This window comes from Gasterosteus aculeatus, chromosome Y (genome assembly GCF_964276395.1).
Source record: "Gasterosteus aculeatus chromosome Y, fGasAcu3.hap1.1, whole genome shotgun sequence".
Classification (NCBI taxonomy): domain Eukaryota; kingdom Metazoa; phylum Chordata; class Actinopteri; order Perciformes; family Gasterosteidae; genus Gasterosteus; species Gasterosteus aculeatus.
The window spans coordinates 4,298,159-4,325,875 of record NC_135709.1 but is presented as its reverse complement, the minus strand read 5'-3'; the positions used below and the strand labels follow the sequence as shown (position 1 = coordinate 4,325,875).

The 27,717-nt window shown below is 40.2% G+C and overlaps 2 protein-coding genes and 3 non-coding genes across 6 annotated transcripts; 1 reads left to right on the top strand and 4 right to left on the bottom strand.

The window, feature by feature from the left end:
- Positions 1 to 613: 613 nt before the first annotated feature.
- Positions 614 to 5,376, bottom strand: LOC120812678 (large ribosomal subunit protein uL4A-like). The gene is made up of 10 exons (XM_040168838.2): positions 4,376 to 5,376; positions 3,530 to 3,701; positions 3,299 to 3,405; positions 2,650 to 2,788; positions 2,297 to 2,421; positions 1,827 to 1,956; positions 1,501 to 1,657; positions 1,244 to 1,327; positions 940 to 1,060; positions 614 to 738 (listed from the first exon to the last, which is right to left on the bottom strand). Exons 1-10 carry the CDS (start codon positions 4,376 to 4,378, stop codon positions 667 to 669), a joined length of 1,110 nt encoding a protein of 369 aa, XP_040024772.1. The 5' UTR covers positions 4,379 to 5,376; the 3' UTR covers positions 614 to 666.
- Positions 1,135 to 1,202, bottom strand: LOC120812915 (small nucleolar RNA SNORD18). Its single transcript, XR_005710763.1, has one exon. It is a non-coding gene; the product is annotated as a small nucleolar RNA SNORD18 (small nucleolar RNA).
- LOC120812912 (small nucleolar RNA SNORD16) lies at positions 2,484 to 2,583 on the bottom strand. Its single transcript, XR_005710760.1, has one exon. It is a non-coding gene; the product is annotated as a small nucleolar RNA SNORD16 (small nucleolar RNA).
- LOC120812916 (small nucleolar RNA SNORD16) lies at positions 3,121 to 3,218 on the bottom strand. The gene has a single exon (XR_005710764.1). It is a non-coding gene; the product is annotated as a small nucleolar RNA SNORD16 (small nucleolar RNA).
- On the top strand, positions 4,831 to 8,614 carry LOC120812679 (uncharacterized). Of its 2 annotated transcripts, XM_078097374.1 has the most exons (7): positions 4,831 to 5,020; positions 5,205 to 5,247; positions 5,348 to 5,440; positions 5,811 to 5,876; positions 5,990 to 6,026; positions 6,113 to 6,209; positions 6,309 to 8,614. In XM_078097374.1, the coding sequence occupies exons 1-5, from the start codon at positions 4,971 to 4,973 to the stop codon at positions 6,023 to 6,025; spliced, it is 288 nt and encodes a 95-aa protein (XP_077953500.1). In that variant the 5' UTR covers positions 4,831 to 4,970; the 3' UTR covers position 6,026; positions 6,113 to 6,209; positions 6,309 to 8,614. The 2 variants fall into 2 exon arrangements, with proteins under 2 accessions (XP_077953500.1, XP_077953499.1); XM_078097373.1 differs by having other exon boundaries at positions 4,839 to 5,020; positions 5,811 to 6,026.
- Positions 8,615 to 27,717: the final 19,103 nt, after the last annotated feature.

The window sequence follows — 27,717 nt, the reverse complement described above, 5'->3', positions numbered from 1 at the left end:
AATAGAAGATTCAGAAGAGGTTTATCTAGAAATCAGTAAAGTATGCATTGCCAATAATATATCAAATAGCCATATAGCCAACCAGTAATAAGTTACATTGGAACAATTGACCCACTTAATATATTGCAGAAGACTTGGGAGACCCAGCAACTTTAGTTACAGGCGTCCTTTGCATACGAGCGCCAATATTTACGGTGATTTACCATCACAGCAGCTTTTTGAGCTTGCAATTTGTCTTTGACTTGATACTTTCATTAAGCTGAGGAGAGGGGGACTTTGCTGGCTGGTTGTGATGTACCATTGGTTCAGCCAGTGACATTCACCCACACCCGTTTGGTTTACCACACATCGCACCAACCTCAGTGAAATGGTTTACACGTTGTGCAAGCAATAGTTGTATTTTTAGTGTACAAAGCTACATGCAGAGTTAAATCTTTGTATTGAACAAGTCTTTATATAATTGAATCATGAAAAATGCTACCGAACCCGTGTCCTCAATATCCTTCTCGACCTTTCGTACTTTAGCAGTGACAGATTTTTCTTATGAGTTTAGTTTATGAGATATAAATGTTATGTTGAAATAAAATTTAGAATGACAGTCTGACACGTACAATTGCAACAAATGATTTATTAAATCACCGAACTCTTGTCTGCAAGCATAGCAATTTATGCCGTGGCTTTTTTAGGTGCTCCTTTCTTGCCAGGCTTCTTCTTGGATTTCAGCATCATGGCCTTCGTCTATGGAGGGGGACAACCAAGATTTCAAAGTCACTTTTGGGATGACCTCTACTTGCCACTAGGGATTAGTCTGCATTTCTTTCGAACACACATATTACTTATGTATTCATTCTTTAGATCAATGTATTTGCCTTGTTGTCCATTATATTGTCGCCTTGAGCCAGCTGGTAACAATTCAGGTCTACAGGTTTTGGTTCTTACCCTAGGGTTGTGCTTCAGAATGGCATGACGTCTTGCTGTCTTGGCGTACGGGTTCAGTTTGAGCATTATCCTCAAGTTCTTAAGAGGATTCTTCTTCAGCACTCTGCGGATGATCTTCTTGCTGTAATGACAAAATAAACCAGTCTTAGAATTGTCACTTCTGCACAACTACAAATTTATTATTAACTTAATGCGTTGCTCAGAACTTCCATACAATCAGGATTCAGAAACACGGACCTGAAGTTGAAACATCATCATAGTTGAAGAGCAAACATAAATGTTGTATACGGCGAGCGGTGCTTACATTGGTGTACGAAGAGCCTTCTGGATCTCCTCACTCTTTAGAATCCGGCTCAGGTCTGTGTTGGTCATCTTGTGCATTGGCAGGCTGAAATAAATGAGGCATTACTAATTTAATTCTTGATTAAGAAAATAGTCAAGTGACATATCTTGACATTTTAACTCAACTTCTTTAGATATCACATATTCAAAACCACGGACCATGAAGTTGAAGCTCATCACTGATCTACTTGAGTAACAGTGATTGTGTTAAATACTCACTTGTAGCCGGCCTTCAGGGAAGAAGGTTTACGCCAGGTGCCGTACAGCTCGTCCAGCTTGCGGAAAGCACTTTCAGTCCAGATGCAGAAGCGTCCAACGTGACCACCAGGAGCGAGCCTCAGGAGGTTCAGTTTGTTGACGTTCTGCAATGTGATGCCTTTACAGCAGGACAATTTATAACATTTAATCATCCTTTCCCTTTTTTTACCCCATAGCATTCAGGTTTACAGGAACGACAGCATATTGTAGTTAAGTACGTAATAGTGCTAATGGTAAACTCTTAACCATAATGGTAGGTTCTTTAAAAATGGGAACTAATGACACACCGGGGATATTTCTGAAGGCTTTGGTGAGACCCGAGTCTTGGTTGTAGATAACACACGGTCCTCTGCGTTGGATCCGTCTGCGATTCCTCATCTTACCCTTACCAGCACGCATGCGCTGAGAGGCGTAGACCTGAGGAGTTTATTATTGTTACTTATATGACAAAACACAACTAAAGGTTTTTTTTTCATGCTCTTGAACGCTTGAGCAGTTATCAGAGCCAGAATTGTTCATTAATACCACTAAAAAAAAAAAAAAAAAAAGTTCAGTCCAAGATCTTTCCATTACATACACATAAATTAGATTTTTAGCATCTTCCCAGTCATCCTTTGCTCAGCATATGGGGCAGCCATCTTATTCTCCATTTCCTCATCTTTACTTTGTTCATATTTGCCGGAGGGAGTTTTTTTTATTTTTAAAATCATGTCATCAAGAGTGCTTTGTCAAGCAGAGAGAAGAAAGGTTTGATTACTTTCTTTATGTCATTCCAGGCTTTCAGCTTCTTCAGCAGGAGAACCGCCTCCTTGGTTTTCTTGTAGCCCTCAACCTTGTCTTCAACCACCAATGGGACCTCTGGGATTTCCTCAATGCGGTGTCCTAGCAGACAAGAGAATTGGTTCAAACACCCGTTTCACACTTCGTGACGTACAGCGACAGCTTGCTCAGACTCGAAGACACATCAATACCATGTGACAGCTTTAAGACAGCAGTCCACTGTCACTGATAACCGACTCAGACGCAAATTACACCATTATGGCAAGACAAGCGGTAACATTTAAAAACGGGGTACTTCTGTATATAAACTGAATGGTTCTTGGCATATACCTTTGGACATGACAAGTGCAGGAATGGCAGTTGCCGCCACTGCAGAGCAGATTGCATAGCGCTTCTGGGTTGTGTTGATTCTGTGGTGCCAGCGACGCCAGGTTTTAGTGGGGGCAAACATGCGGCCTCCACGACACATCTACACCAAAGTCAAGGATGTTTGACAAAACGGATGACCGGTCTGTAGTGAGGGGGATTCGACGCGGGGAAATGTGAAGGAAACGCGCAGATTTTCCCGAACGGCAAGACCAAGCCAGTTATTCGAATCCATGTAACCACGCTGAGTGTCTATCGCATCAGAAGTTTTGCACCGGAAGAAATCCCCACATTTACCCATCGAAAAGTCCCACATCTGATTAAAAGCGTACTCAGGAGAAACAATTCCCCTTCTTGGCTATGTTCAGGTCCCAGTGCAGTATGGGGATCGGAAAGAGATATTGCCTTAGTTAAAACAATTAACTAAGTAATACTTGCTCAGACTCATTGTTCGTCAGCTATCTGTGCCAGCATATGACAGTAGGCATCTGTCACTGATCACAGAGTAAGTCGCAAATTACACCATCATTGCAAGTCTTGTGGCTGATTTGAGGATTCAAGTATTTTCTTTACAAGAGAAACCCTAAAGGTTGAATTTTGGTCCCAAGGATACATTTCCAAAAGCACCCTGGCCAGAGCGGTGGGTTCCACCACCTCTCACACGGGGGATACGAGCTACAGCTCTTCCTGTACCCCAGGACTCTGCACTGGTCTGGTGCCCTGTAAAACAAAAATGACACATAAATTACCAAACACATCCGAATGCATGAACGTATCCGCTCTTGTAAAATACTTTGATTCAACTATGAGGCTCATCTCATTCTTGTTGCAGGAGGAGGTATACCTGCCAGTTCGCTAACGGCATACGGCTGCCGGCTGTTCTTGCGCATGTTTGTGTGGACAAAGTTCACGACATCAGGGCGAATCGGAGCCTTGAACACGGCTGGCAGGACGACATTCTTGCCAGCAGATTCTCCTTTCTCGGAATAAACCGAGATGAGGGGTCGGGAACAGGCCTATAAAAACAATCGAGTTCAGGATAATGTAATGAATATTCTCGAAGACATACTCGCTTTGTCCCGGTGAACGTCCATTAACGGTGTTTGCTCAAATCTATATCTATGTACATCAAATCTCCTTTGAGCCTCATTTATGCGGGTAACCAACACCAACGGTAAGCCAGATATGCACCTCGTATATCCCTGATATACGATAACAGGGACGTTGTATTGGCATTTCTACTACTGGTCAAAAACTATAGCTGTTAGCCGTTAGCTTAGCTCGGCTAGGCTAACGCGACGGAAGCTAACTAACTTTAGGTCTAAAACGTTGCGTTGGCCCAACACGCCGGCAAAGGAGCCAATACGAGCACTAACACACCAGAATACCATAACGTGTATTTACGAGGAAAAAATGCAACATTCGATGCCCCATGGCCTGTACCACATGCGCTAGCTACGACGGCTCTACACGTGTAACTGGTCTGAATTACTGAGCTGACGCTATACGTCCAAAATGGCTCCTCATGTTAGCCTCGTCAGCCGGGCGCATTCCAACTGGCTGTTCCAATAGATCTGAATACACGCTTCATCCAGGTAACTATGTGACGTTTAAATGACAATTGAAACTTGAGATATAAAGCTTAAGTATTATATAGCATATTGATAACGATCTAAGGGTATCTTCTCACCATTTTCGAAAATTCGCCGGGAACCACACTGCTCACGGTATGGCGGCCACAGTGAAAAAGGAAGTCGGTGTAACACACTCTAGGGTTTATGCCTCCGCATAGACGGATATCACTTCCGCCGAAATATATTTTTCACGAATGTTTTGCTTACCTTGTATAAATGTCTATTAAAAATGTCTACAGCTTTATCAAATAATTGCAATTGATTTTTAAAACAAATGCCCAAACAAAACCGTATTAAAGTTAGTTAACGTTACTTCAAACGGGACTATTTCTTTACGCCATTTTTACGGCGCAGGATGACCAAACGACGACTTTTTTTCTTTCTTATTTTATAAAAGAAAGAAATAATTGCGGTTTATTGGGATTATATAAACACCGTGCTGCCATTATTTTGTGTTACATAACGTTAAACGTATAATTGATTAAAAAGAAAAGACCTATGACCTATGACGTCATCGCCTGAGTAAACGCGCGACAGTCAAAAAAACATTAGCATCCCAGCACTGCTAGCATCCCGTTTAACTCTTAGTAAAACTTTTAGTTTAATATATGTAACATTCATCCACTCTGGAACAACTGATCTGATTGCGCAATGAGCTCAAGGGTGATATCCGACGCTAAGGAGTTTTATAATATTCTTCGGTGAGTTAACTTGTTTACCATGACGCCCGTTGTGTTTGGTATTTTAGAGAAAGTCAAATGAACGCTTTCAATAATCCGCCTGGTGTTATAGCTTAACTTTACGTTTTAATTTCTCAATTGCTTGAATATACTTATCTTTTGCGGCAAGGTTTAATTGTGTATCTTATATCTCCTTTGACGGAAGGTCTCTTCAAGATGAGGAAGGCAACGGACCATTTGCATATGAGGTGATTGTATTTTATGTGTGAACGTTAAATCAGTCGTGTTAAAGTGTATCTATGTAACACCCTGATGAATAATCGCGTTTCGGTTTCTGATTGATTTTAGGAGAACATCCAACTGTTAAAGACGGACGGAGACAGAATTCCTGTGCTGAAAATGTACCGTGGCAACGAGCCAGTCTTCATCTATGAAAAAGCTGTGAGTAAAGTCGACGCTGTGCCTCACTGAGTGCAGCCGGAGCAATCTGATAATTGAATCAACATATGGAGATTGTATTGCATTTGAGAAGTCTATGATTTTTGAAATGCAACTTCACTTTTGTGACACACTGACGTTGATTTGGGATGGCGCACATTCAGTGTCACCTGAGCGACCATAATTGTGTATTTAGTATTGTAAAAAGCAAATACTATAACTCAATGTACGCACAAAGTCGCTATTCTCTCATATAATTTTATTTTAAAATGGTCCATGTTTTTCTGTCTTAATTTCTCAAGGTTCCAAAAATAAATGAACACCATCATCAAATAAATAGGGATCTAAATGTATCATTCTTGTGTTATTTCAGACTCGAGCTGATGGTTTGAGAACTGGTGAAACTGAATGGGTGGAGGCTTTGGAAAGCGTGTCTGCTGTAAATCTGACCACGGCCTTCCTTCTGTTTTTTCAATTAATGCACATTTGTGACTAATTAATGCTAACAGTTCATTCAAAATATTATTTTCCTTTTGTCATTTGGTTTCACAGCTTCAGGATACTTCAAAGACACTACAAAACAGCTAAGGTAGCATAGAATAAAGGACTTTTCACAAATTAATTAATTTCAGAATAAATATGGTTGTTTTCTTGCTTATACAACTTTTCTCAAAGAACGCAGATGTGAAACCTGAGACCGACATATTCAACTCATTCCTGGAATGAGGCGATTTGGATTTTGTGGAGCAGCTGTGGGTTCGAATGAGAAGGAGTGAGTCAGCTTCTCTATTAAGGAAACTTAGTATTCACTTGACTTACTTTACAAACCGACAGTGACAACCTTTTTCCTCCATTTTATTCTTCATTGCAGGTGTAACTTCATATCAAGACATTGTAGATTGCCTGAAATTGGTCATGGAAGCTCTAAGATATGGGAACATCAAACCCTGGATATGAAATGATGCTGCTTGGTAAAACAGTTCATCAACAGATTGAGGGCTGTTTTTTTGTTTGTTCGTTTGTTTTTTCTAAATTCCTCTAGATCGTCGAAGTTGCTTTGGTTAATAGCGTCAGCTAAATGACCTGTAATGTTACAAATGGCTTTTATCCCTGGTAAAGTGTAGATAACATTGTTCTTTAGCTGTTCTTTATTTAGATGACCAAAATGAAATCACTGATGTGGACAGTGAGAATCCTGCCTTATTCTCCACCACGGTGTGCTGCAGCTTCGTCAACTTTGCATGAAATCAAACTGAGCACTACTTAATACTAAGCAGGAGTTCATTGTCATTTCCAGTATTCTAATCAGTAATTAACATGTTTTAAAATGATAGAAGAACAGGCCAGTAGTTCTGTTAATAACAAGTTATATTGGTTACATATTTTGAATAAGTGACTTTCAGTACGTTTTGTGACGCTGCCGTGAGTTCTCTGAATGCATCTTTTTTATCACATTTGTTTGTATGTTCAATACCGCAGTTGAGAGAACAACGCAAAACAAAGTACAATCAATCCTCAGCAATATAACAAAAAGCAACATGCTGCAGAGCTATCCACTGTTTCAGTGTCCGATGTTATTAAAAGGCTCAAGTAATGTTTTTACAACACATTCTCTTGAAATTCACATTATAATGTATTTATCAGGCATGAAAATTCCTTACATTTCGAAGAAATTCGCCGTTTTGAAACCAAAATAGGTGACCTACGTGAATCGTGTAGATTCGATGAGTAGGGTGGGTATTCATATTCAGTGAACTGCGAACAGGTGCGCATGTCAGAAGGAGCCGTGCATCTGAAAAATATCGAAGAAATTACACTGACAAGTGCTGCAGGTGGAATATCTGCGGGGTTAGGGGGCGTGGCGACGGCGGTTACAAACACGCACACGCGTGCAGGCACGTCAGTGGGCCGCAAATTACTTTCTATTCAGAATGGTGGTCCCTGGGACAAAACCAGTTGAAAACCCCCTGCCCTAGAAGGGTAATATCCTTCTCACCTTTTTCACCCTTGACCCGTTTTCATGCCTGATTTATATTCATGCAGGATCCATTAAAGAAATGATGCACTTGCAATATGTGTATATTAATGTTTGTGGCTATAAAGATGCACAACGTCTAGTTCCGCCTCAGCAGGAACATAAGGAAGACGGCGCTGAGCAGAATAGAGAGTGTGCAAACAGTGGGAACAACAATTTCAGTTACCATCTCCATGTGGCTGGTCAAATGTGTGTGTTTGTAAATTCCAGACCCTTTGACCAGCCACATGGAGATGGTAACTGAAATTGTGGGCCAGGATATAGAGAAGCGATAGTGGTTAAGCTTCAGCTCCTTCATCAAGGAAACGTCATCCTGTAAAACACACGTAATGGAGGGAAACATTTCAATTTCTTTTTGACCCCCCTCTGTTCTTTCTATTTAATAGACACATCACCCCACATTGACTTTGTGATAACCCTCACAGGAGGAATCCCCGGTGTCATTTCTTTGGATTTTGCCTTTCTTAAGCCCAGTGCTGTAGTGGTAAAATTAGAGGTGGGTAAACTCTGAATTTTGTGATCATACAGACCTCGACGCGATGCGAAGCAACGCAACACAAAGCGTTGCGACTCTTGTAAGGCTGTCCTGGCTATATTGCATTATGTTATCAGTATAAGTTATATACAATCAATGACAATGAATACATGTGTTAGTAGTTTGTAGTTCATTAAATTTAAGAAAACAGTAAAGAAAAGTATGTCATGTAATGGGAAAATGATATGTAACCCTTTTAAATGCTTCATCTGTATAACCAGTTTATTAGTTGCAAGTGGTTAGATCACAAAGGCCCTGACATAAGAACTGACGTCTCCCACTTGGATTAGATGTTTCCAGCGTCATAGCTGTAGAGATTGAACAAAGTGTTTGTTATGTGTATGACCACCTTTGTTTTAGCATGTTGGGAGAGCAAGGACACGGTCAAAGAACTGACGTGTCTTACATGGATAAGATGTTCCCAGTACCCTGGCTGTAGATACTCAACAAGATGGTCAAAGGTTTCTGTTGACGCCACCGATATCTAAACTTAGGTATAAGAACTGCCTCGATGTGTTGGGGGCAAGAAGGAGGTTCTTGACAGTCTACTGACCACGTAGCTGTTGTGACCCTTTTTCCCTTGCAAGGAAATAAACGGAGAAAAGACATACTTGACTCAGAGCCTTTGATTCTTACTTAACGATTGTCTGTGCAAAATCTTCCACCACAATTTGGTGTCAGAAGTGGGATCGTTTGAAGCTCCGTCGGGACTCCGAGGACGTCCGGGAAGGGGCCCCTTCAGGATCCACCAAAACGTGATTCTGCCCTATACCTCATCACACTCAGAGAGAGGGGACCGGCGACCAAAAGAGACCTGATTGGCTTCAACACGATCCGATGAGGAAGATTTTCACACGAATCGGGTAAGAAGTTGTTATTCTGGTTTTCAAACAGGGTTTTCTGAATTATAACGGGTTAACAGATTACAAAGACGGGTATTTAGTACTTTGTGATTTTTTTTTTTTCTCTCTCTCTTCTTAGAAAATCCAAATTTCGGTTATTTGATTGGGCTTCTAATGATGATAACTTGTCTTTTTATCCGGTTATTTGAAAAATGTGTATAAAATTATAAGAGTAATTAAACAGTATTTCCGGTTCATCAGCATCCAACTTTTTACTGGGGAAGACAGGGAGCAATGTGCGGATTTACGATTGTATTCAGACTAACTATCTGAAAATCGCATAATTGTGACCCTTGACCAAGGGGAAAGACAGGGGCAATTTGCGTATTAACGATTGTATTCAGACTAACACTCTGAAAACGCATAAATGTGACCCTTGACCAAAGGGGAAGACAGGGGCAATTGACAATTGTGACCCTTGACCGAAGGGGAAGATAGGAGGGATTTTTAGAGTTCACTGAAATCGCAAAATCTCAGCCCTTGACCTAACAGGAAGACAGGAACAATATCGGGGTTTACGGACAGTAATCTGAAAACAGATATTTGCGCCCTTGACCTATATTTATTAACCAATACTTCTGGTTGGGTTTTAACTTGTATTTTTCCTACGTAAAAGAAAATCAAGACTTATAGTGACGACTATATTTTAAGGAATAAAAAGTATACTTCACCACGCCTGAAAGATGGGTGGTGTACACGGTAAAAGTAAAAAGGAAATGGGTTCTCCGGAGGGACCCATTGTGGATCTGATGAGAAGGAAATATGGAGATCAATCTCTAGAGTTTTTGCCCGAGTGGTCAAAAGATTTTGGGTTCCCTGCAAATGGTTCTTTCAGTAGAATAAAACTGAACATGTTACGAACAGGCTTAGAGGGAAAAGAGAAGGGTATAAAAACTCAGAGGGTAATAAAAGGCAAAGACTTGGGAGAACATTGAGAAACAAAGTAAATGGTTAAAATGGTGGGAGGATGAATGTGAATGTAGAGAAACGAAACAAATGGCTAAAGAATTGACATGCGCAAAAGCCACATTGGTTGAAAAACCAGATCCAAATGTTATTGAACAAAATGACCGATGTGCTTCTTCTCCCTTGTATCCGAGTCTCACAGGGGCTGGCGGCCCTCTCCTCAACACATGCCCACTGCCGTACCCTGCTTCACCTGCGAACCAGAAACCTCCGTCTGCATGGTCACAAGCTCAAAAAGTTCACTACACCCGGCAGAGGGAGGGAAAAGGAAGCGGCAGTGAAAGCAGCACTTCTCACAGTGTTTAATCTTAACAGTGGCATTCAACAACCCGCCGTGTTAGGAGACGCTCTGGGGACGTGGGAATCACACCTGAAGAATGCTTTCATGAATGGACTATTGCCCGACATAAAAATGAATGTGCAGCGCTCTGTTGCTGGAATGGAAGACTCGCGACTCGCAGATGTAAAGAAACATGCTGCGCATGCGCAATCCATGGACATAGAGAGAACTGACCACGAGGGGAAAAGGCGTTCACGTCAGATTGAACTCGCCCAACTGACTATGTTCCAAGCTGTCACTCAACTTGCCAGAAACGACCGCCCACGGGATCCCAACCAACGGGGTGGATTCAGGGGGCGTGGTCGGGATATGACGAGGGGACGCTCCTACTAGAACCAGGAGGGATCACAGCTGTATCCACCCAATGACAATGATACGTGTTTCCGCTGTGGCGAACAAGGACATTGTCACAGAGAATGTCCACAAAAAGCACCTCATAGAGGATGGGGGCGTGGACTGGCCAGACGAGGAAGGGGTGGCAACGCACAATCCGATTGACGTGAGGCGGGGGAGGAGGAGGCTGCATGTGAGGGGGAGACGGCAACCATGCTGAGGCCTCACATAATAAGGGAAGTAAAACACACACACACCGCAGCCTGCAATGAAGAAACGCTTTCTGCACTAACTCCCTACACGCACACTCACACTCTTCGGCACTTTCGGCATTAGCCTCATCTCCACTCCTACAGGGTTGCAAGTGGTGAGATGCAGAGCCATTGACCAGATGGCAAAGACAGTTATGAGTGATCCAATGTTTGTGTACCAGTGGTGGCTTCCGGTTGACCAACAATCAGAACTGTCCAACCTGGCAGCATTACGCGTCCAGCCTGAGGCAGAGTGCATGGATGCTTCGTATCTCCACTGCACTGCTCATGTGTCACATGGGCCAGATAAGCAATATGATGCATTATTTCTACAGGATCTGAATGATCAGATTGCATGTATGACAATGTTTTGGTCCACACTTAAATGTGGTTTCCGTTTCTCTCACCCCCTCTTAGCAGCACCTCTTTAATGTGGACTCTTCTTTCCCACACATCTCCTTGTCTAAAGCAGCAACAGACCAACAGACCAATGGAGAGATTTGGGACCTTTTGTCGCAGCGTGCGAGGCATTGGCAGATTGGGAGGCTACACCAGATCCACTTGTGATGCGCTCTCCGTCGACAGGCTTCTTTAAACAGCCATTTGCATTTTGCACACCTGCTCTCAGATCTGTTTATGCCATGGATGAAAATAACATATTTTCTGAAACACACTGATACATTTTTGACTAATGTCTCCTCTATTTCTCCTGCCCTCAATTCTGTTCCAGGCACCTTGTGGGCAGCGCATAAATATGACGTGGGACTCATCAAAAAATGTCAACCTGTGGTCATCACTCCTCGATCAGACTTCCGTCCCCACAAACATCAATACCCACTGCGCCAAGAGGCCATTGACGGTATAACACCGGTGTTCAACTCCCTCTTAAAGGCCGGAGTGATTGTCCCATGTCCTGACTCGCCGGTAAGAACACCTATTTTTCCAGTTAAAAAGATCAGAGATGCAGGCAAACCAACTGAGTGGCGCTTCGTGCAGGACCTAAAAGCAGTTAATGCAGCCGTCCACGCACGAGCCCCAAATGTTCCCAACCCTTACACCATTATGGCACAGGTTCCACCTGATGCTCGATGGTTTTCCGTGGTTGTCCTCTCAAATGCTTTTTTCAGTGTCCCTGTGGACATTGACAGTCAGTTTGGGTTTGCGTTTAATTTCAATGGCAAGCCTTACACTTTCACACGCTTGTGTCAGGGCTACACAGAATCACCTACGATCTACAATGAGGCACTCAGGGAACGTTTGGAGAGCCTCACTTTGTCTCCAGGAACAGCTCTTTTGCAGTATGTTGATGACTGTTTAATTGCAGCTCCAACACAAAAGCAGTGTGAACAGGACACACTCAAATTGCTTCAACACTTAGCAGCGGAAGGACACAAGGCCAGCCTATCCAAACTACAGTTTGTTTCACAAAACGTTCATTTCCTAGGCCATAACATTTCCGGTGAAGGGAAGACACTATCACCAAAGCGCATTGCCTCAATTGTAACACTTCCAAAACCACAAACCTAGAAATAGATGATGTCATTTTTGGGAATGTGTTCCTACTGTAGGTAATTTATTCCAAATGACTCCCAACTCGAGCAACCTCTGTCCGCATTGATACATGGGAAAAATCTCAGCGCGCATGATAAAATTCAGTGGCTCCCTGCAGCCCCTCAAGCTTTCGCGGACATGAAATGCGCGTTACAAGTTCCTCCGACTTTGGGTCTTCCTGATCCTCACAAACCGTTCACACAAACCGTTGATGAACGTTCTGGCTGTATGACATCACTGCTCCTACAATCCCATGGCGATAAACAACGACCAGTAGCTTATTTCTCCGCAAAACTTGATCCGGTAGCAGCAGGCTTACCACAGTGCCTTCGAGCTGTGGCAGCTGCTGAAAAGGCTCTTACAGCCTCTCGTGACATTGTAGGCTATGCTACGCTAACATTATTGGTTCCACATTCGGTTTCACTAATTCTTCTCGAACAGAAGTCGTCTCATTTATCTGCAGCGCGTTACCTTCGATATCACACATGTCTCCTAGACATGCCGAATGTTACAGTAAAACGCTGCAATGTCCTCAATCCTGCATCTCTCCTCCCCACTCCGGAGGATGGAGAGGAGCATAATTGTTTGGCTGAGCTGGAAGCTCAGTGCACACCTCGACCAGACCTCGCAGACACACCTCTGCTCAACAGTGACATGGTAATGTATGTTGACGGATCTGCTTCACGGGATCACCTGACTGGTTTTAATCTTGTGGGTTTCTCTGTTGTTTCAGACTCAGCTGTTCTGTGTTCCGGCCCTCTTCCATGTCACCTCTCAGCCCAAGCAGCAGAATTAATTGCGCTAACAGAAGCTTGTAAACTAGCTAAGGATAAAACGACAACCATTCACACTGATTCCAGATACGCTTTTGTCGTGGTTCATGATTTCGGCGCACTGTGGAAACACAGAAATTTTCTCAAATCAGATGGCAAACCAGTGTTACACCACACTCTGATAGCAGAACTATTGGATGCCATTTTGTTGCCCACAGCTATTGCCGTTTGTAAATGTGCAGCGCACACATCCGGCACAGGCGACATCGCAAAGGGGAATGAGCGAGCAGACTTAGCTGCAAAAGCGGCTGCTAGACGTCCTCTTCCCAAACCATCACGCCCAGTTCCTGCCATGTGTTCTCTTCCCTCCTCTCTTGCAGCCGTGCAGTCCCTCTCTACTTCAGATGAGAGACGTTTTTGGTCCTCCTCAGACTCCAAATTCATAGACGGCATCTGGTGTGGTCCGAATGGTAATCCATGCTTACCTAAACATTTCTTCCCTCACTAGGCGAAATTGACTCATGGGTTAGACCATGTGTCAAAAGGGGGAATGTTAAGTATCATTGATGCAACATGGTTCACAAAAGGCTTTGCAGCTTACGCACAAAGGTTCTGCCAAGCATGCATAACATGTGCAACTCACAATGTAGGTCGTTCAGTACAGGTGTCACATCATGCAGCACATCCACCGCCTGCAAGACCGTTTGAACATGTAATGATGGATTTTGTGGAACTCTCCCCATCGGAAGGTAAGAAACACTGTCTTGTAATGGTAGACATGTTGTCCAAATGGGTTGAGGTGTTTCCCTCCAGTAAGCAGACAGCCTCCACAGTGGCTAAAGCCTTGATTTCAGAGATCATTCCCCACTGGGGAATCCCAAGCAAAATTTCTAGTGACAATGGTTCACATTTTGTCAACCAAGCAATCACAGAATTAAGTGCATACCTGGGTATTGACTTAAAAACACACTGCGCATACCATCCAGCTAGTGGAGGAGCGGTAGAGAGAGAGAGAATGGAACATTGAAAACAAAACTGGCCAAATGTTGCACAGACACAGGTCTACCGTGGACAAAAGCACTGCCATTGGTTCTGATGTACATGCGGATGAGGAAATGAACACGCAGCAACCTAAGCCCATTTGAAATCCTTTTCGCAGTTCCTCCCCATATAGGTGTGGAAGCTCTAGGAACACCACTCCCTTCCACCACAATGTGCGAGAATGACATGTTAACCTATTGCATTTGACTGTCTTCGACTTCTTCGTCTTCGAAAACAGGTTGTAGCTGCACTTCCGAGAGAAGCAGCGGGTCCACTACACCGACTGCAACCAGGTGACTTCGTGGTGGTGAAGGACTTCAGGAGGAAAAGTTGGAAAGCTAAACGGTGGCAGGGTCCATTCCAGATTCTCCTGGTCACCCAAACAGCGGTCAAGGTAGCTGAAAGGGCAACTTGGGTCCACGCATCCCATTGCAAGAAGGTTCCAGATCCAGTACCAGCAGTGGGCTCAGGCGACCCTACCTCCACAACAAGTGTCAATCAAACGACACCACCGATCCAGTGACCACGGACGGGCAGTTGACCGACAGACACACAGTGCATTGTGATCTGTGTTGACTGTCTACAACGCGGGTGCCTCACAAGAAAGAAGGTTGGCAGACTCCACATCCCAACGTGTACCTGCGGACGAACACAAGAAGAAGAACACGGCCAGGACCCCTCCACGTAGACACAGTAGTCGTTTGTGCCACGACAGTTTTATTCATATTATTCCTTGCTTCAGTTTCATTGCATCTCAGCATCTTTTTGTGATTCCGTAGTCCGCTACCTAAAGAGTGGTTCTCTCTTATCATGGAACGACAGCGCTCATGGAACCCCCTCAGACGACTGGGGGGGACTCGTGTAACCATGTGTTTATTTATCTGTATTGTGTGATAGGGAATCAAGTTCCGGTATTGTGATTTAAAAACGTTTTCATTTATTTTTTATTTCAATACTGTACACATGACATCTGGGGTGTAACGCTCAAATCCTATGAGAAGGTTTCCAGTCTTTATCTTCTCCTAACAGATTTCTTCCTATTTTCCCATTTCGGAGGGTTTTTTACGGAGTTTTTGTTCTGTGGCAGGCAAAGTTTTGTGACCAGTTTATTAGTTGCAAGTGGTTACATCACAAAGGCCCTGACATAAGAACTGATGTCTCCCACTTGGATTAGATGTTTCCAGCGTCATAGCTGTAGAGATTGAACAAAGTGTTCAATCTTAATCAGTCCAAAGTGAAGTAATCATGTAACTATTGATAGTTTCCTTTTAGTTCTAACCTGAAATTGACCAAAAGTAGTCTTGTGATGGAAATTTGCTATAGTATGGTAGTTTGAGAGGCTTTCAGTTTGGAATAGTAAATCAGAATATAATGTTTATCCCAAGGTGACACCTTGGGGATGTGTATTATCATTCTGAAGTGACAAAATCATTTGACAATTGATAGTTTCCTTTTAATAGTAATCTTATATTGACCTGAAGTAGTCTTGTGAATTAGACTTTGAAGGAAGTTGGCTTATGTATGGTATTTTGAGAGCCTTTCATTTTAGAATAGTCCATTAGAATTGCTTGCTTATCCCTGGGTGACACCTTCGGGATGTATACTATTAGTATGAAGTGAAATCATCAAGTAACTATTGATGAGTTTCCTTTTAATTCTAACCTGAAATGGACCAAAAGTAGTCTCGTGATTTGAAGGAAATTTGCTCATGAATGGTGTTTTAGAGCCTTTCATTTTAGAATAGTACATTAGAATGTCTTGCTCACCCCTGCGTGCATTTCCGCTTCAGACTGATCACATCCCCTAGGTGTCACCCAGGGATAAGCAACAAATTCTAATGGACTAACTTTTGATTTTTTCCTAATCTGAAATCGACCATATGTAGTCTTGTGATTGATATTTTGGCTCCTGTATGGTAATTTGAGAGGCTATAATTTTGCAATAGTAGATCGGAATGTCTTGCTCACGCCTGCGTGACAATTTGGGGATGTGTACTATCAGGCTGAAGTGAAATTATCATGTAACTATTGATAGTTTCCTTTTAGTTCCTACCTGAAATTGACAAAAAGTGGTGTTGTGATGGAAATCGGCTCATGTATGGTATTTTAAGAGGATTTCATATTGGAATAGTAAATCAGAATGTCCTGCCTATCCCTGCGTGACACCTTGGGGATGTATACTATTAGTCTGAGGTGAAATAACCATGTAACTATTGATAGTGTCCTTTTAATTCTGATCTGAAATGGACCGAAAGAAGTTTCGTGATTTGAAGGAATTTTATTCATAAATGGTGTTTGAGAGCCTTTCATTTTAGAATAGTACATTACAATGTCTTGCTTATCCCTATTTGACACCTTGCAGATGTGTACTATCAGTCCAAAGTGAAATAATCATGTAACTATTGATAGTTTCCTTTTAGTTCTAACCTGAAATTGACCAAAAGTAATCTTGTGATGGAAGTTGGCTCATGTATGGTATTTTGAGAGCCTTTCATTTTAGAATAGTCCATTAGAATTTCTTGCTTATCCCTGGGTGACACCTAGGGGATGTGTTCTATCAGTCTGAAGCGGAAATACTGCCTAACTTTTGATTTTTTCCTAATCTGAAATCGACCAGATGTAGTCTTGTGATTGATATTTTGGCTCCTGTATTGTAATTTGAGAGGCTATAATTTTGCAATAGTAGATCGGAATGTCTTGCTCACCCCTGCGTGACAATTTGGGGATGTGTACTATCAGGCTGAAGTGAAATTATCATGTAACTATTGATAGTTTCCTTTTAGTTCTAACCTGAAATTGCCAAAAGTAGTCTTGTGATGGAAATCGGCTCATGTATGGTATTTCGAGAGGCTTTCAGTCTGGAATAGTAAATCAGAATATCCTGTTTGTCCCAAGGTGACACCGTGGGGATGTGTATTATCATTCTGAAGTGAAAAAATCATTTAACTATTGATAGTTTCCTTTTAATTGTAATCTTATATTGACCTGAAGTAGTCGCGTGAATTAGACTTTGAAGGAAGTTGGCTCATGTATGGTATTTTGGGAGGCTTTCATTTTGGAATAGTCCATCAGAATGTCCTGCTTATCCCTGCGTGACACCTTGGGGATGTATACTATTAGTATGAAGTGAAATCATCAAGTAACTATTGATAAGTTTCCTTTTAATTCTAGACTGAAATGGACCAAAAGTAGTCTCTTGATTTGAAGGAAATTTGCTCATGAATGGTGTTTTAGAGCCTTTCATTTTCGAATAGTACATTAGAATGTCTTGCTTATCCCTGGGTGACACCTTGGAGATGTGTACTATCAGTCCAAAGTGAAATAATCATGTAACTATTGATAGTTTCCTTATAGTTCTAACCTGAAATTGACCAAAAGTAGTCTTGTGATGGAAATTGGCCATAGTATGGTAGTTTGAGAGGCTTTCAGTGTGGAATAGTAAATCAGAATATAATGTTTATCCCAAGGTGACACCTTGGGGATGTGTATTATCATTCTGAAGTGACAAAATCATTTGACAATTGATAGTTTCCTTTTAATAGTAATCTTATATTGACCTGAAGTAGTCTTGTGAATTAGACTTTGAAGGAAGTTGGCTTATGTATGGTATTTTGAGAGCCTTTCATTTAAGAATAGTCCATTAGAATTTCTTGCTTATCCCGTGGTGACACCTAGGGGATGTGTTCTATCAGTCTGAAGCAGAAATACTGTGTAACTTTCGATTTTTTCCTAATCTGAAATCGACCAGATGTGGTCTTGTGATTGATATTTTGGCTCCTGTATGGTAGTTTGAGAGGCTATAATTTTGCAATAGTAGATCGGAATGTCTTGCTCACCCCTGCGTGACAATTTGGGGATGTCTACTATCAGGCTGAATTGAAATTATCATGTAACTATTGATAGTTTCCTTTTAGTTCTTACCTGAAATTGACAAAAAGTAGTGTTGTGATGGAAATCGGCTCATGTATGGTATTTTGAGAGGCTTTCATTTTGGAATAGTAAATCAGAATGTCCTGCCTATCCCTGCGTGACACCTTGGGGATGTATACTATTAGTCTGAGGTGAAATAACCATGTAACTATTGATAGTGTCCTTTTAATTCTGATCTGAAATGGACCGAAAGAAGTTTCGTGATTTGAAGGAAATTTGTTCATAAATGGTGTTTGAGAGCCTTTCATTTTAGAATAGTACATTACAATGTCTTGCTTATCCCTGGGTGACACCTTGCAGATGTTTACTATCAGTCCAAAGTGAAATAATCATCTAACTATTGATAGTTTCCTTTTAGTTCTAACCGGAAATTGACCAAAAGTAATCTTGTGATGGAAATTGGCTCATGTATGGTATTTTGAGAGCCTTTCATTTAAGAATAGTCCATTAGAATTTCTTGCTTATCCCTGGGTACCTAGGGGATGTGTTCTATCAGTCTGAAGCAGAAATACTGTGTAACTTTCGATTTTTTCCTAATCTGAAATCGACCAGAAATAATCATGGCTCATCTATGGTATTTTGAGAGTCTTTCATTTTAGAATAGTACATTAGAATTTCTTGCTTATCGCTGGGTGACACCTTTGGGATGTGTTCTATCAGTCTGAAGCGGAAATACTGTGTAACTTTAGATTTTTTCCTAATCTGAAATCGAGCAGATGTAGTCGACAGGCTATAATTTTGCAATAGTAGATCAGAATGTCTTGCTCATCCCTGCGTGACAATTTGGGGATGTGTACTATCAGGCTGAAGTGAAATAATCATGTAACTATTAATAGTTTCCTTTTAGTCCTGAAATTGACCAAAAGTAATCTTGTGATGGAAGTTGGCTCATGTATGGTATTTTGAGAATCTTTCATTTTAGAATAGTACATTAGAATGTCTTGCTTATCGCTGGGTGACACCTTTGGGATGTGTTCTATCAGTCTGAAGCGGAAATACTGTGTAGCTATTGATAGTGTCCTTTTAATTCTGATTTGAAATGGACCGAAAGTAGTCTCGTGATTTTAAGGAAATTTGCTCAGAAATGGTGTTTGAGAGTCTTTCATTTTAGAATAGTACATTAGAATTTCTTGCTTATCGCTGGGTGACACCTTTGGGATGTGTTATATCAGTCTGAAGCGGAAATACTGTGTAACTTTTGATTTTTTCCTAATCTGAAATCGAGCAGATGTAGTCAATAGGCTATAATTTTGCAATAGTAGATCAGAATGTCTTGCTCAACCCTGCGTGACAATTTGGGGATGTGTACTATCAGGCTGAAGTGAAATAATCATGTAACTATTGATAGTTTCCTTTTAGTCCTGAAATTGACCAAAAGTAATCTTGTGATGGAAGTTGGCTCATGTATGGTATTTTGAGAGTCTTTCATTTTAGAATAGTACATTAGAATGTCCTGCCTATCCCTGCGTGACACCTTGGGGATGTATACTATTAGTCTGAGGTGAAATGACCATGTAACTATTGATAGTGTCCTTTTAATTCTGATCTGAAATGGAGCGAAAGTAGTCTCGTGATTTTAAGGAAATTTGCTCAGAAATGGTGTTTGAGAGTCTTTCATTTTAGAATAGTACATTAGAATTTCTTGCTTATCGCTGGGTGACAACTTTGGGATGTGTTCTATCAGTCTGAAGCGGAAATACTGTGTAACTTTTGATTTTTTCCTAATCTGAAATCGACCATATGTAGTCTTGTGATTGATATTTTGGCTCCTGTATGGTAATTTGAGAGGCTATAATTTTGCAATAGTAGATCGGAATGTCTTGCTCACCCCTGCGTGACAATTTGGGGATGTGTACTATTAGGCTGAAGTGAAATAATCATGTAACTATTGATAGTTTCCTTATAGTTCTAACCTGAAATTGACCAAAAGTAGTCTTGTGATGGAAATTGGCCATAGTATGGTAGTTTGAGAGGCTTTCAGTGTGGAATAGTAAATCAGAATATAATGTTTATCCCAAGGTGACACCTTGGGGATGTGTATTATCATTCTGAAGTGACAAAATCATTTGACAATTGATAGTTTCCTTTTAATAGTAATCTTATATTGACCTGAAGTAGTCTTGTGAATTAGACTTTGAAGGAAGTTGGCTTATGTATGGTATTTTGAGAGCCTTTCATTTAAGAATAGTACATTAGAATTTGTTGCTTATCCCGTGGTGACACCTAGGGGATGTGTTCTATCAGTCTGAAGCAGAAATACTGTGTAACTTTCGATTTTTTCCTAATCTGAAATCGACCAGATGTGGTCTTGTGATTGATATTTTGGCTCCTGTATGGTAGTTTGAGAGGCTATAATTTTGCAATAGTAGATCGGAATGTCTTGCTCACGCCTGCGTGACAATTTGGGGATGTGTACTATCAGGCTGAAGTGAAATTATCATGTAACTATTGATAGTTTCCTTTTAGTTCTAACCTGAAATTGACCAAAAGTAGTGTTGTGATGGAAATCGGCTCATGTATGGTATTTTGAGAGGATTTCATTTTGGAATAGTAAATCAGAATGTCCTGCCTATCCCTGCGTGACACCTTGGGGATGTATACTATTAGTCTGATGTGAAATGACCATGTAACTATTGATAGTGTCCTTTTAATTCTGATCTGAAATGGACCGAAAGTAGTCTCGTGATTTGAAGGAAATTTGTTCATAAATGGTGTTTGAGAGCCTTTCATTTTAGAATAGTACATTACAATGTCTTGCTTATCCCTGAGTGACACCTTGGAGATGTGTACTATCAGTCCAAAGTGAAATAATCATGTAACTATTGATAGTTTCCTTTTAGTTCTAACCTGAAATTGACCAAAAGTAATCTTGTGATGGAAATTGGCTCATGTATGGTATTTTGAGAGTCTTTCATTTTAGAATAGTACATTAGAATTTCTTGCTTATCGCTGGGTGACACCTTTGGGATGTGTTCTATCAGTCTGAAGCGGAAATACTGTGTAACTTTTGATTTTTTCCTAATCTGAAATCGACTAGATGTAGTCTTGTGATTGATATTTTGGCTCATGTATGGTATTTTGAGAGGAATTCATTTTGGAATAGTAAATCAGAATGTCCTGCCTATCCCTGCGTGACACCTTGGGGATGTATACTATTAGTCTAATGTGAAATGACCATGTAACTATTGATAGTGTCCTTTTAATTCTGATCTGAAATGGACCGAAAGTAGACTCGTGATTTTAAGGAAATTTGCTCAGAAATGGTGTTTGAGAGTCTTTCATTTTAGAATAGTACATTAGAATTTCTTGCTAATCGCTGGGTGACACCTTTGGGATGTGTTATATCAGTCTGAAGCGGAAATACTGTGTAACTTTTGATTTTTTCCTAATCTGAAATCGAGCAGATGTAGTCAATAGGCTATAATTTTGCAATAGTAGATCAGAATGTCTTGCTCATCCCTGCGTGACAATTTGGGGATGTGTACTATCAGGCTGAAGTGAAATAATCATGTAACTATTGATAGTTTCCTTTTAGTCCTGAAATTGACCAAAAGTAATCTTGTGATGGAAGTTGGCTCATGTATGGTATTTTGAGAGTCTTTCATTTTAGAATAGTACATTAGAATGTCCTGCCTATCCCTGCGTGACACCTTGGGGATGTATACTATTAGTCTGATGTGAAATGACCATGTAACTATTGATAGTGTCCTTTTAATTCTGATCTGAAATGGACCGAAAGTAGTCTCGTGATTTTAAGGAAATTTGCTCAGAAATGGTGTTTGAGAGCCTTTCATTTTAGAATAGTACATTACAATGTCTTGCTTATCCCTGAGTGACACCTTGGAGATGTGTACTATCAGTCCAAAGTGAAATAATCATGTAACTATTGATAGTTTCCTTTTAGTTCTAACCTGAAATTGACCAAAAGTAATCTTGTGATGGAAATTGGCTCATGTATGGTATTTTGAGAGTCTTTCATTTTAGAATAGTACATTAGAATTTCTTGCTTATCGCTGGGTGACACCTTTGGGATGTGTTCTATCAGTCTGAAGCGGAAATACTGTGTAACTTTTGATTTTTTCCTAATCTGAAATCGACTAGATGTAGTCTTGTGATTGATATTTTGGCTCATGTATGGTATTTTGAGAGGATTTCATTTTGGAATAGTAAATCAGAATGTCCTGCCTATCCCTGCGTGACACCTTGGGGATGTATACTATTAGTCTGATGTGAAATGACCATGTAACTATTGATAGTGTCCTTTTAATTCTGATCTGAAATGGACCGAAAGTAGTCTCGTGATTTTAAGGAAATTTGCTCAGAAATGGTGTTTGAGAGTCTTTCATTTTAGAATAGTACATTAGAATTTCTTGCTTATCGCTGGGTGACAACTTTGGGATGTGTTCTATTAGTCTGAAGCGGAAATACTGTGTAACTTTTGATTTTTTCCTAATCTGAAATCGACTAGATGTAGTCTTGTGATTGATATTTTGGCTCATGTATGGTATTTTGAGAGGAATTCATTTTGGAATAGTAAATCAGAATGTCCTGCCTATCCCTGCGTGACACCTTGGGGATGTATACTATTAGTCTAATGTGAAATGACCATGTAACTATTGATAGTGTCCTTTTAATTCTGATCTGAAATGGACCGAAAGTAGACTCGTGATTTTAAGGAAATTTGCTCAGAAATGGTGTTTGAGAGTCTTTCATTTTAGAATAGTACATTAGAATTTCTTGCTTATCGCTGGGTGACACCTTTGGGATGTGTTATATCAGTCTGAAGCGGAAATACTGTGTAACTTTTGATTTTTTCCTAATCTGAAATCGAGCAGATGTAGTCAATAGGCTATAATTTTGCAATAGTAGATCAGAATGTCTTGCTCAACCCTGCGTGACAATTTGGGGATGTGTACTATCAGGCTGAAGTGAAATAATCATGTAACTATTGATAGTTTCCTTTTAGTCCTGAAATTGACCAAAAGTAATCTTGTGATGGAAATTGGCTCATGTATGGTATTTTGAGAGCCTTTCATTTAAGAATAGTCCATTAGAATTTCTTGCTTATCCCTGGGTACCTAGGGGATGTGTTCTATCAGTCTCAAGCAGAAATACTGTGTAACTTTCGATTTTTTCCTAATCTGAAATCGACCAGAAATAATCATGGCTCATCTATGGTATTTTGAGAGTCTTTCATTTTAGAATAGTACATTAGAATTTCTTGCTTATCGCTGGGTGACCCATTTGGGATGTGTTCTATCAGTCTGAAGCGGAAATACTGTGTAACTTTTGATTTTTTCCTAATCTGAAATCGAGCAGATGTAGTCGACAGGCTATAATTTTGCAATAGTAGATCAGAATGTCTTGCTCATCCCTGCGTGACAATTTGGGGATGTGTACTATCAGGCTGAAGTGAAATAATCATGTAACTATTGATAGTTTCCTTTTAGTCCTGAAATTGACCAAAAGTAATCTTGTGATGGAAGTTGGCTCATGTATGGTATTTTGAGAATCTTTCATTTTAGAATAGTACATTAGAATGTCTTGCTTATCGCTGGGTGACACCTTTGGGATGTGTTCTATCAGTCTGAAGCGGAAATACTGTGTAACTATTGATAGTGTCCTTTTAATTCTGATTTGAAATGGACCGAAAGTAGTCTCGTGATTTTAAGGAAATTTGCTCAGAAATGGTGTTTGAGAGTCTTTCATTTTAGAATAGTACATTAGAATTTCTTGCTTATCGCTGGGTGACACCTTTGGGATGTGTTATATCAGTCTGAAGCGGAAATACTGTGTAACTTTTGATTTTTTCCTAATCTGAAATCGAGCAGATGTAGTCAATAGGCTATAATTTTGCAATAGTAGATCAGAATGTCTTGCTCATCCCTGCGTGACAATTTGGGGATGTGTACTATCAGGCTGAAGTGAAATAATCATGTAACTTTTGATAGTTTCCTTTTAGTCCTGAAATTGACCAAAAGTAATCTTGTGATGGAAGTTGGCTCATGTATGGTATTTTGAGAGTCTTTCATTTTAGAATAGTACATTAGAATGTCCTGCCTATCCCTGCGTGACACCTTGGGGATGTATACTATTAGTCTGAGGTGAAATGACCATGTAACTATTGATAGTGTCCTTTTAATTCTGATCTGAAATGGAGCGAAAGTAGTCTTGTAATTTTAAGGAAATTTGCTCAGAAATGGTGTTTGAGAGTCTTTCATTTTAGAATAGTACATTAGAATTTCTTGCTTATCGCTGGGTGACAACTTTGGGATGTGTTCTATCAGTCTGAAGCGGAAATACTGTGTAACTTTTGATTTTTTCCTAATCTGAAATCGACCATATGTAGTCTTGTGATTGATATTTTGGCTCCTGTATGGTAATTTGAGAGGCTATAATTTTGCAATAGTAGATCGGAATCTCTTGCTCACCCCTGCGTGACAATTTGGGGATGTGTACTATTAGGCTGAAGTGAAATAATCATGTAACTATTGATAGTTTCCTTTTAGTCCTGAAATTGACAAAAAGTAGTCATGTGATGGAAATTGGCTCATGTATGGTATTTTGAGAGGCTTTCAGTTTGGAATAGTAAATCAGAATATCCTGCTTATCCCAAGGTGACACCTTGGGGATGTGTATTATCATTCTGAAGTGACAAAATCATTTGACTATTGATAGTTTCCTTTTAATAGTAATCTTATATTGACCTGAAGTAGTCGCGTGAATTAGACTTTGAAGGAAGTTGGCTCATGTATAGTATTTTGAGAGGCTTTCATTTTGGAATAGTACATCAGAATGTCCTGCCTATCCCTGCGTGACACCTTGGGGATGTATACTATTAGTCTGAGGTGAAATGACCATTTAACTATTGATAGTGTCCTTTTAATTCTGATCTGAAATGGACCGAAAGTAGTCTCGTGATTTTAGGGAAATTTGCTCAGAAATGGTGTTTGAGAGTCTTTCATTTTAGAATAGTACATTAGAATTTCTTGCTTATCGCTGGGTGACACCTTTGGGATGTGTTCTATCAGTCTGAAGCGGAAATACTGTGTAACTTTTGATTTTTTCCTAATCTGAAATTGACCATATGTAGTCTTGTGATTGATATTTTGGCTCCTGTATGGTAATTTGAGAGGCTATAATTTTGCAGTAATAGATAGGAATGTCTTGCTCACCCCTGCGTGACAATTTGGGGATGTGTACTATCAGGCTGAAGTGAAATAATCATGTAACTATTGATAGTTTCCTTTTAGTTCTAACCTGAAATTGACCAAAAGAAGTCTTGTGATGGAAATCGGCTCATGTATGGTATTTTGAGAGGCTTTCAGTTTGGAATAGTAAATCAGAATATCCTGTTTATCCCAAGGTGACACCTTGGGGATGTGTATTATCATTCTGAAGTGACAAAATCATTTGACTATTGATAGTTTCCTTTTAATAGCAATCTTATATTGACCTGAAGTAGTCGCGTGAATTAGACTTTGAAGGAAGCTTGCTCATGTATGCTATTTTGAGAGTCTTTCATTTTAGAATTGTACATTAGAATTTCTTGTTTATCGCTGGGTGACACCTTTGGGATGTGTTCTATCAGTTTGAAGCGGAAATACTGTGTAACTTTTGATTTTTTCCTAATCTGAAATCGACCATATGTAGTCTTGTGATTGATGTTTTGGCTCCTGTATGGTAATTTGAGAGGCTATCATTTTGCAATAGTAGATCGGAATGTCTTGTTCACCTCTGCGTGACAATTTGGGGATTTGTACTATCAGGCTGAAGTGAAATAATCACGTAACTATTGATAGTTTCCTTTTAGTCCTGAAATTGACCAAAAGTAATCTTGTGATGGAAGTTGGCTCATGTATGGTATTTTGAGAATCTTTCATTTTAGAATAGTACATTAGAATTTCTTGCTTATCGCTGGGTGACACCTTTGGGATGTGTTCTATCAGTCTGAAGCGGAAATACTGTGTAACTATTGATAGTGTCCTTTTAATTCTGATTTGAAATTGACCAAAATTAGTGTTGTGATGGAAATCGGATGGAAATCGGCTCATGTATGGTATTTTATTTGTATGGTATTGGCCCTAAACTGTCGTAGAGGAGGACCTTCCACCCCCCGCATTTAAAGATCCGGTCACATCCAATGTCCAGACTCCGGACTTAACGTAAACATCAGCGAACAGAGTGTGTATGTTGAATAGTGTTGGTGTGTCTCTAAACCCCCCTTTGGCTGGTAAATCGGCTAGTTGACCCCCAGACCTTACATTCCTCAGCCAGGACAGAAACTGACTCCCCATCCTGTCAGACTCGTGTTTGCCTGCTCAGCACATCCTGCTTCCCCCCTTACCTAACTCTTAAATTAAGACAAGACAGTGAACCCCCAACTAAGCCCATGAAGAGAACTTTTGATTATCACTATTGATAGTTTCCTTTTAATTCTGACCTAAAATGGACCAAAAGTAGTCTCGTGATGGAGAATTTGAAAGAAAATTGGCTCATGTATGGTATTTTGAGAGGCTTTAATTTTGAAATAGTACATCAGAATGTCCTGCTTATCCCGCGGTGACACCTTGGGGATGTATACTATTAGTCTGAGGTGAAATGACCATGTAACTATTGATAGTGTCCTTTTAATTCTGATCTGAAATGGACCGAAAGTAGTCTCGTGATTTGAAGGAAATTTGTTCATAAATGGTGTTTGAGAGCCTTTCATTTTAGAATAGTACATTACAATGTCTTGCTTATCCCTGAGTGACACCTTGGAGATGTGTACTATCAGTCCAAAGTGAAATAATCATGTAACTATTGATAGTTTCCTTTTAGTTCTAACCTGAAATTGACCAAAAGTAATCTTGTGATGGAAATTGGCTCATGTATGGTATTTTGAGAGTCTTTCATTTTAGAATAGTACATTAGAATTTCTTGCTTATCGCTGGGTGACACCTTTGGGATGTGTTCTATCAGTCTGAAGCGGAAATACTGTGTAACTTTTGATTTTTTCCTAATCTGAAATCGACTAGATGTAGTCTTGTGATTGATATTTTGGCTCATGTATGGTATTTTGAGAGGAATTCATTTTGGAATAGTAAATCAGAATGTCCTGCCTATCCCTGCGTGACACCTTGGGGATGTATACTATTAGTCTAATGTGAAATGACCATGTAACTATTGATAGTGTCCTTTTAATTCTGATCTGAAATGGACCGAAAGTAGACTCGTGATTTTAAGGAAATTTGCTCAGAAATGGTGTTTGAGAGTCTTTCATTTTAGAATAGTACATTAGAATTTCTTGCTAATCGCTGGGTGACACCTTTGGGATGTGTTATATCAGTCTGAAGCGGAAATACTGTGTAACTTTTGATTTTTTCCTAATCTGAAATCGAGCAGATGTAGTCAATAGGCTATAATTTTGCAATAGTAGATCAGAATGTCTTGCTCATCCCTGCGTGACAATTTGGGGATGTGTACTATCAGGCTGAAGTGAAATAATCATGTAACTATTGATAGTTTCCTTTTAGTCCTGAAATTGACCAAAAGTAATCTTGTGATGGAAGTTGGCTCATGTATGGTATTTTGAGAGTCTTTCATTTTAGAATAGTACATTAGAATGTCCTGCCTATCCCT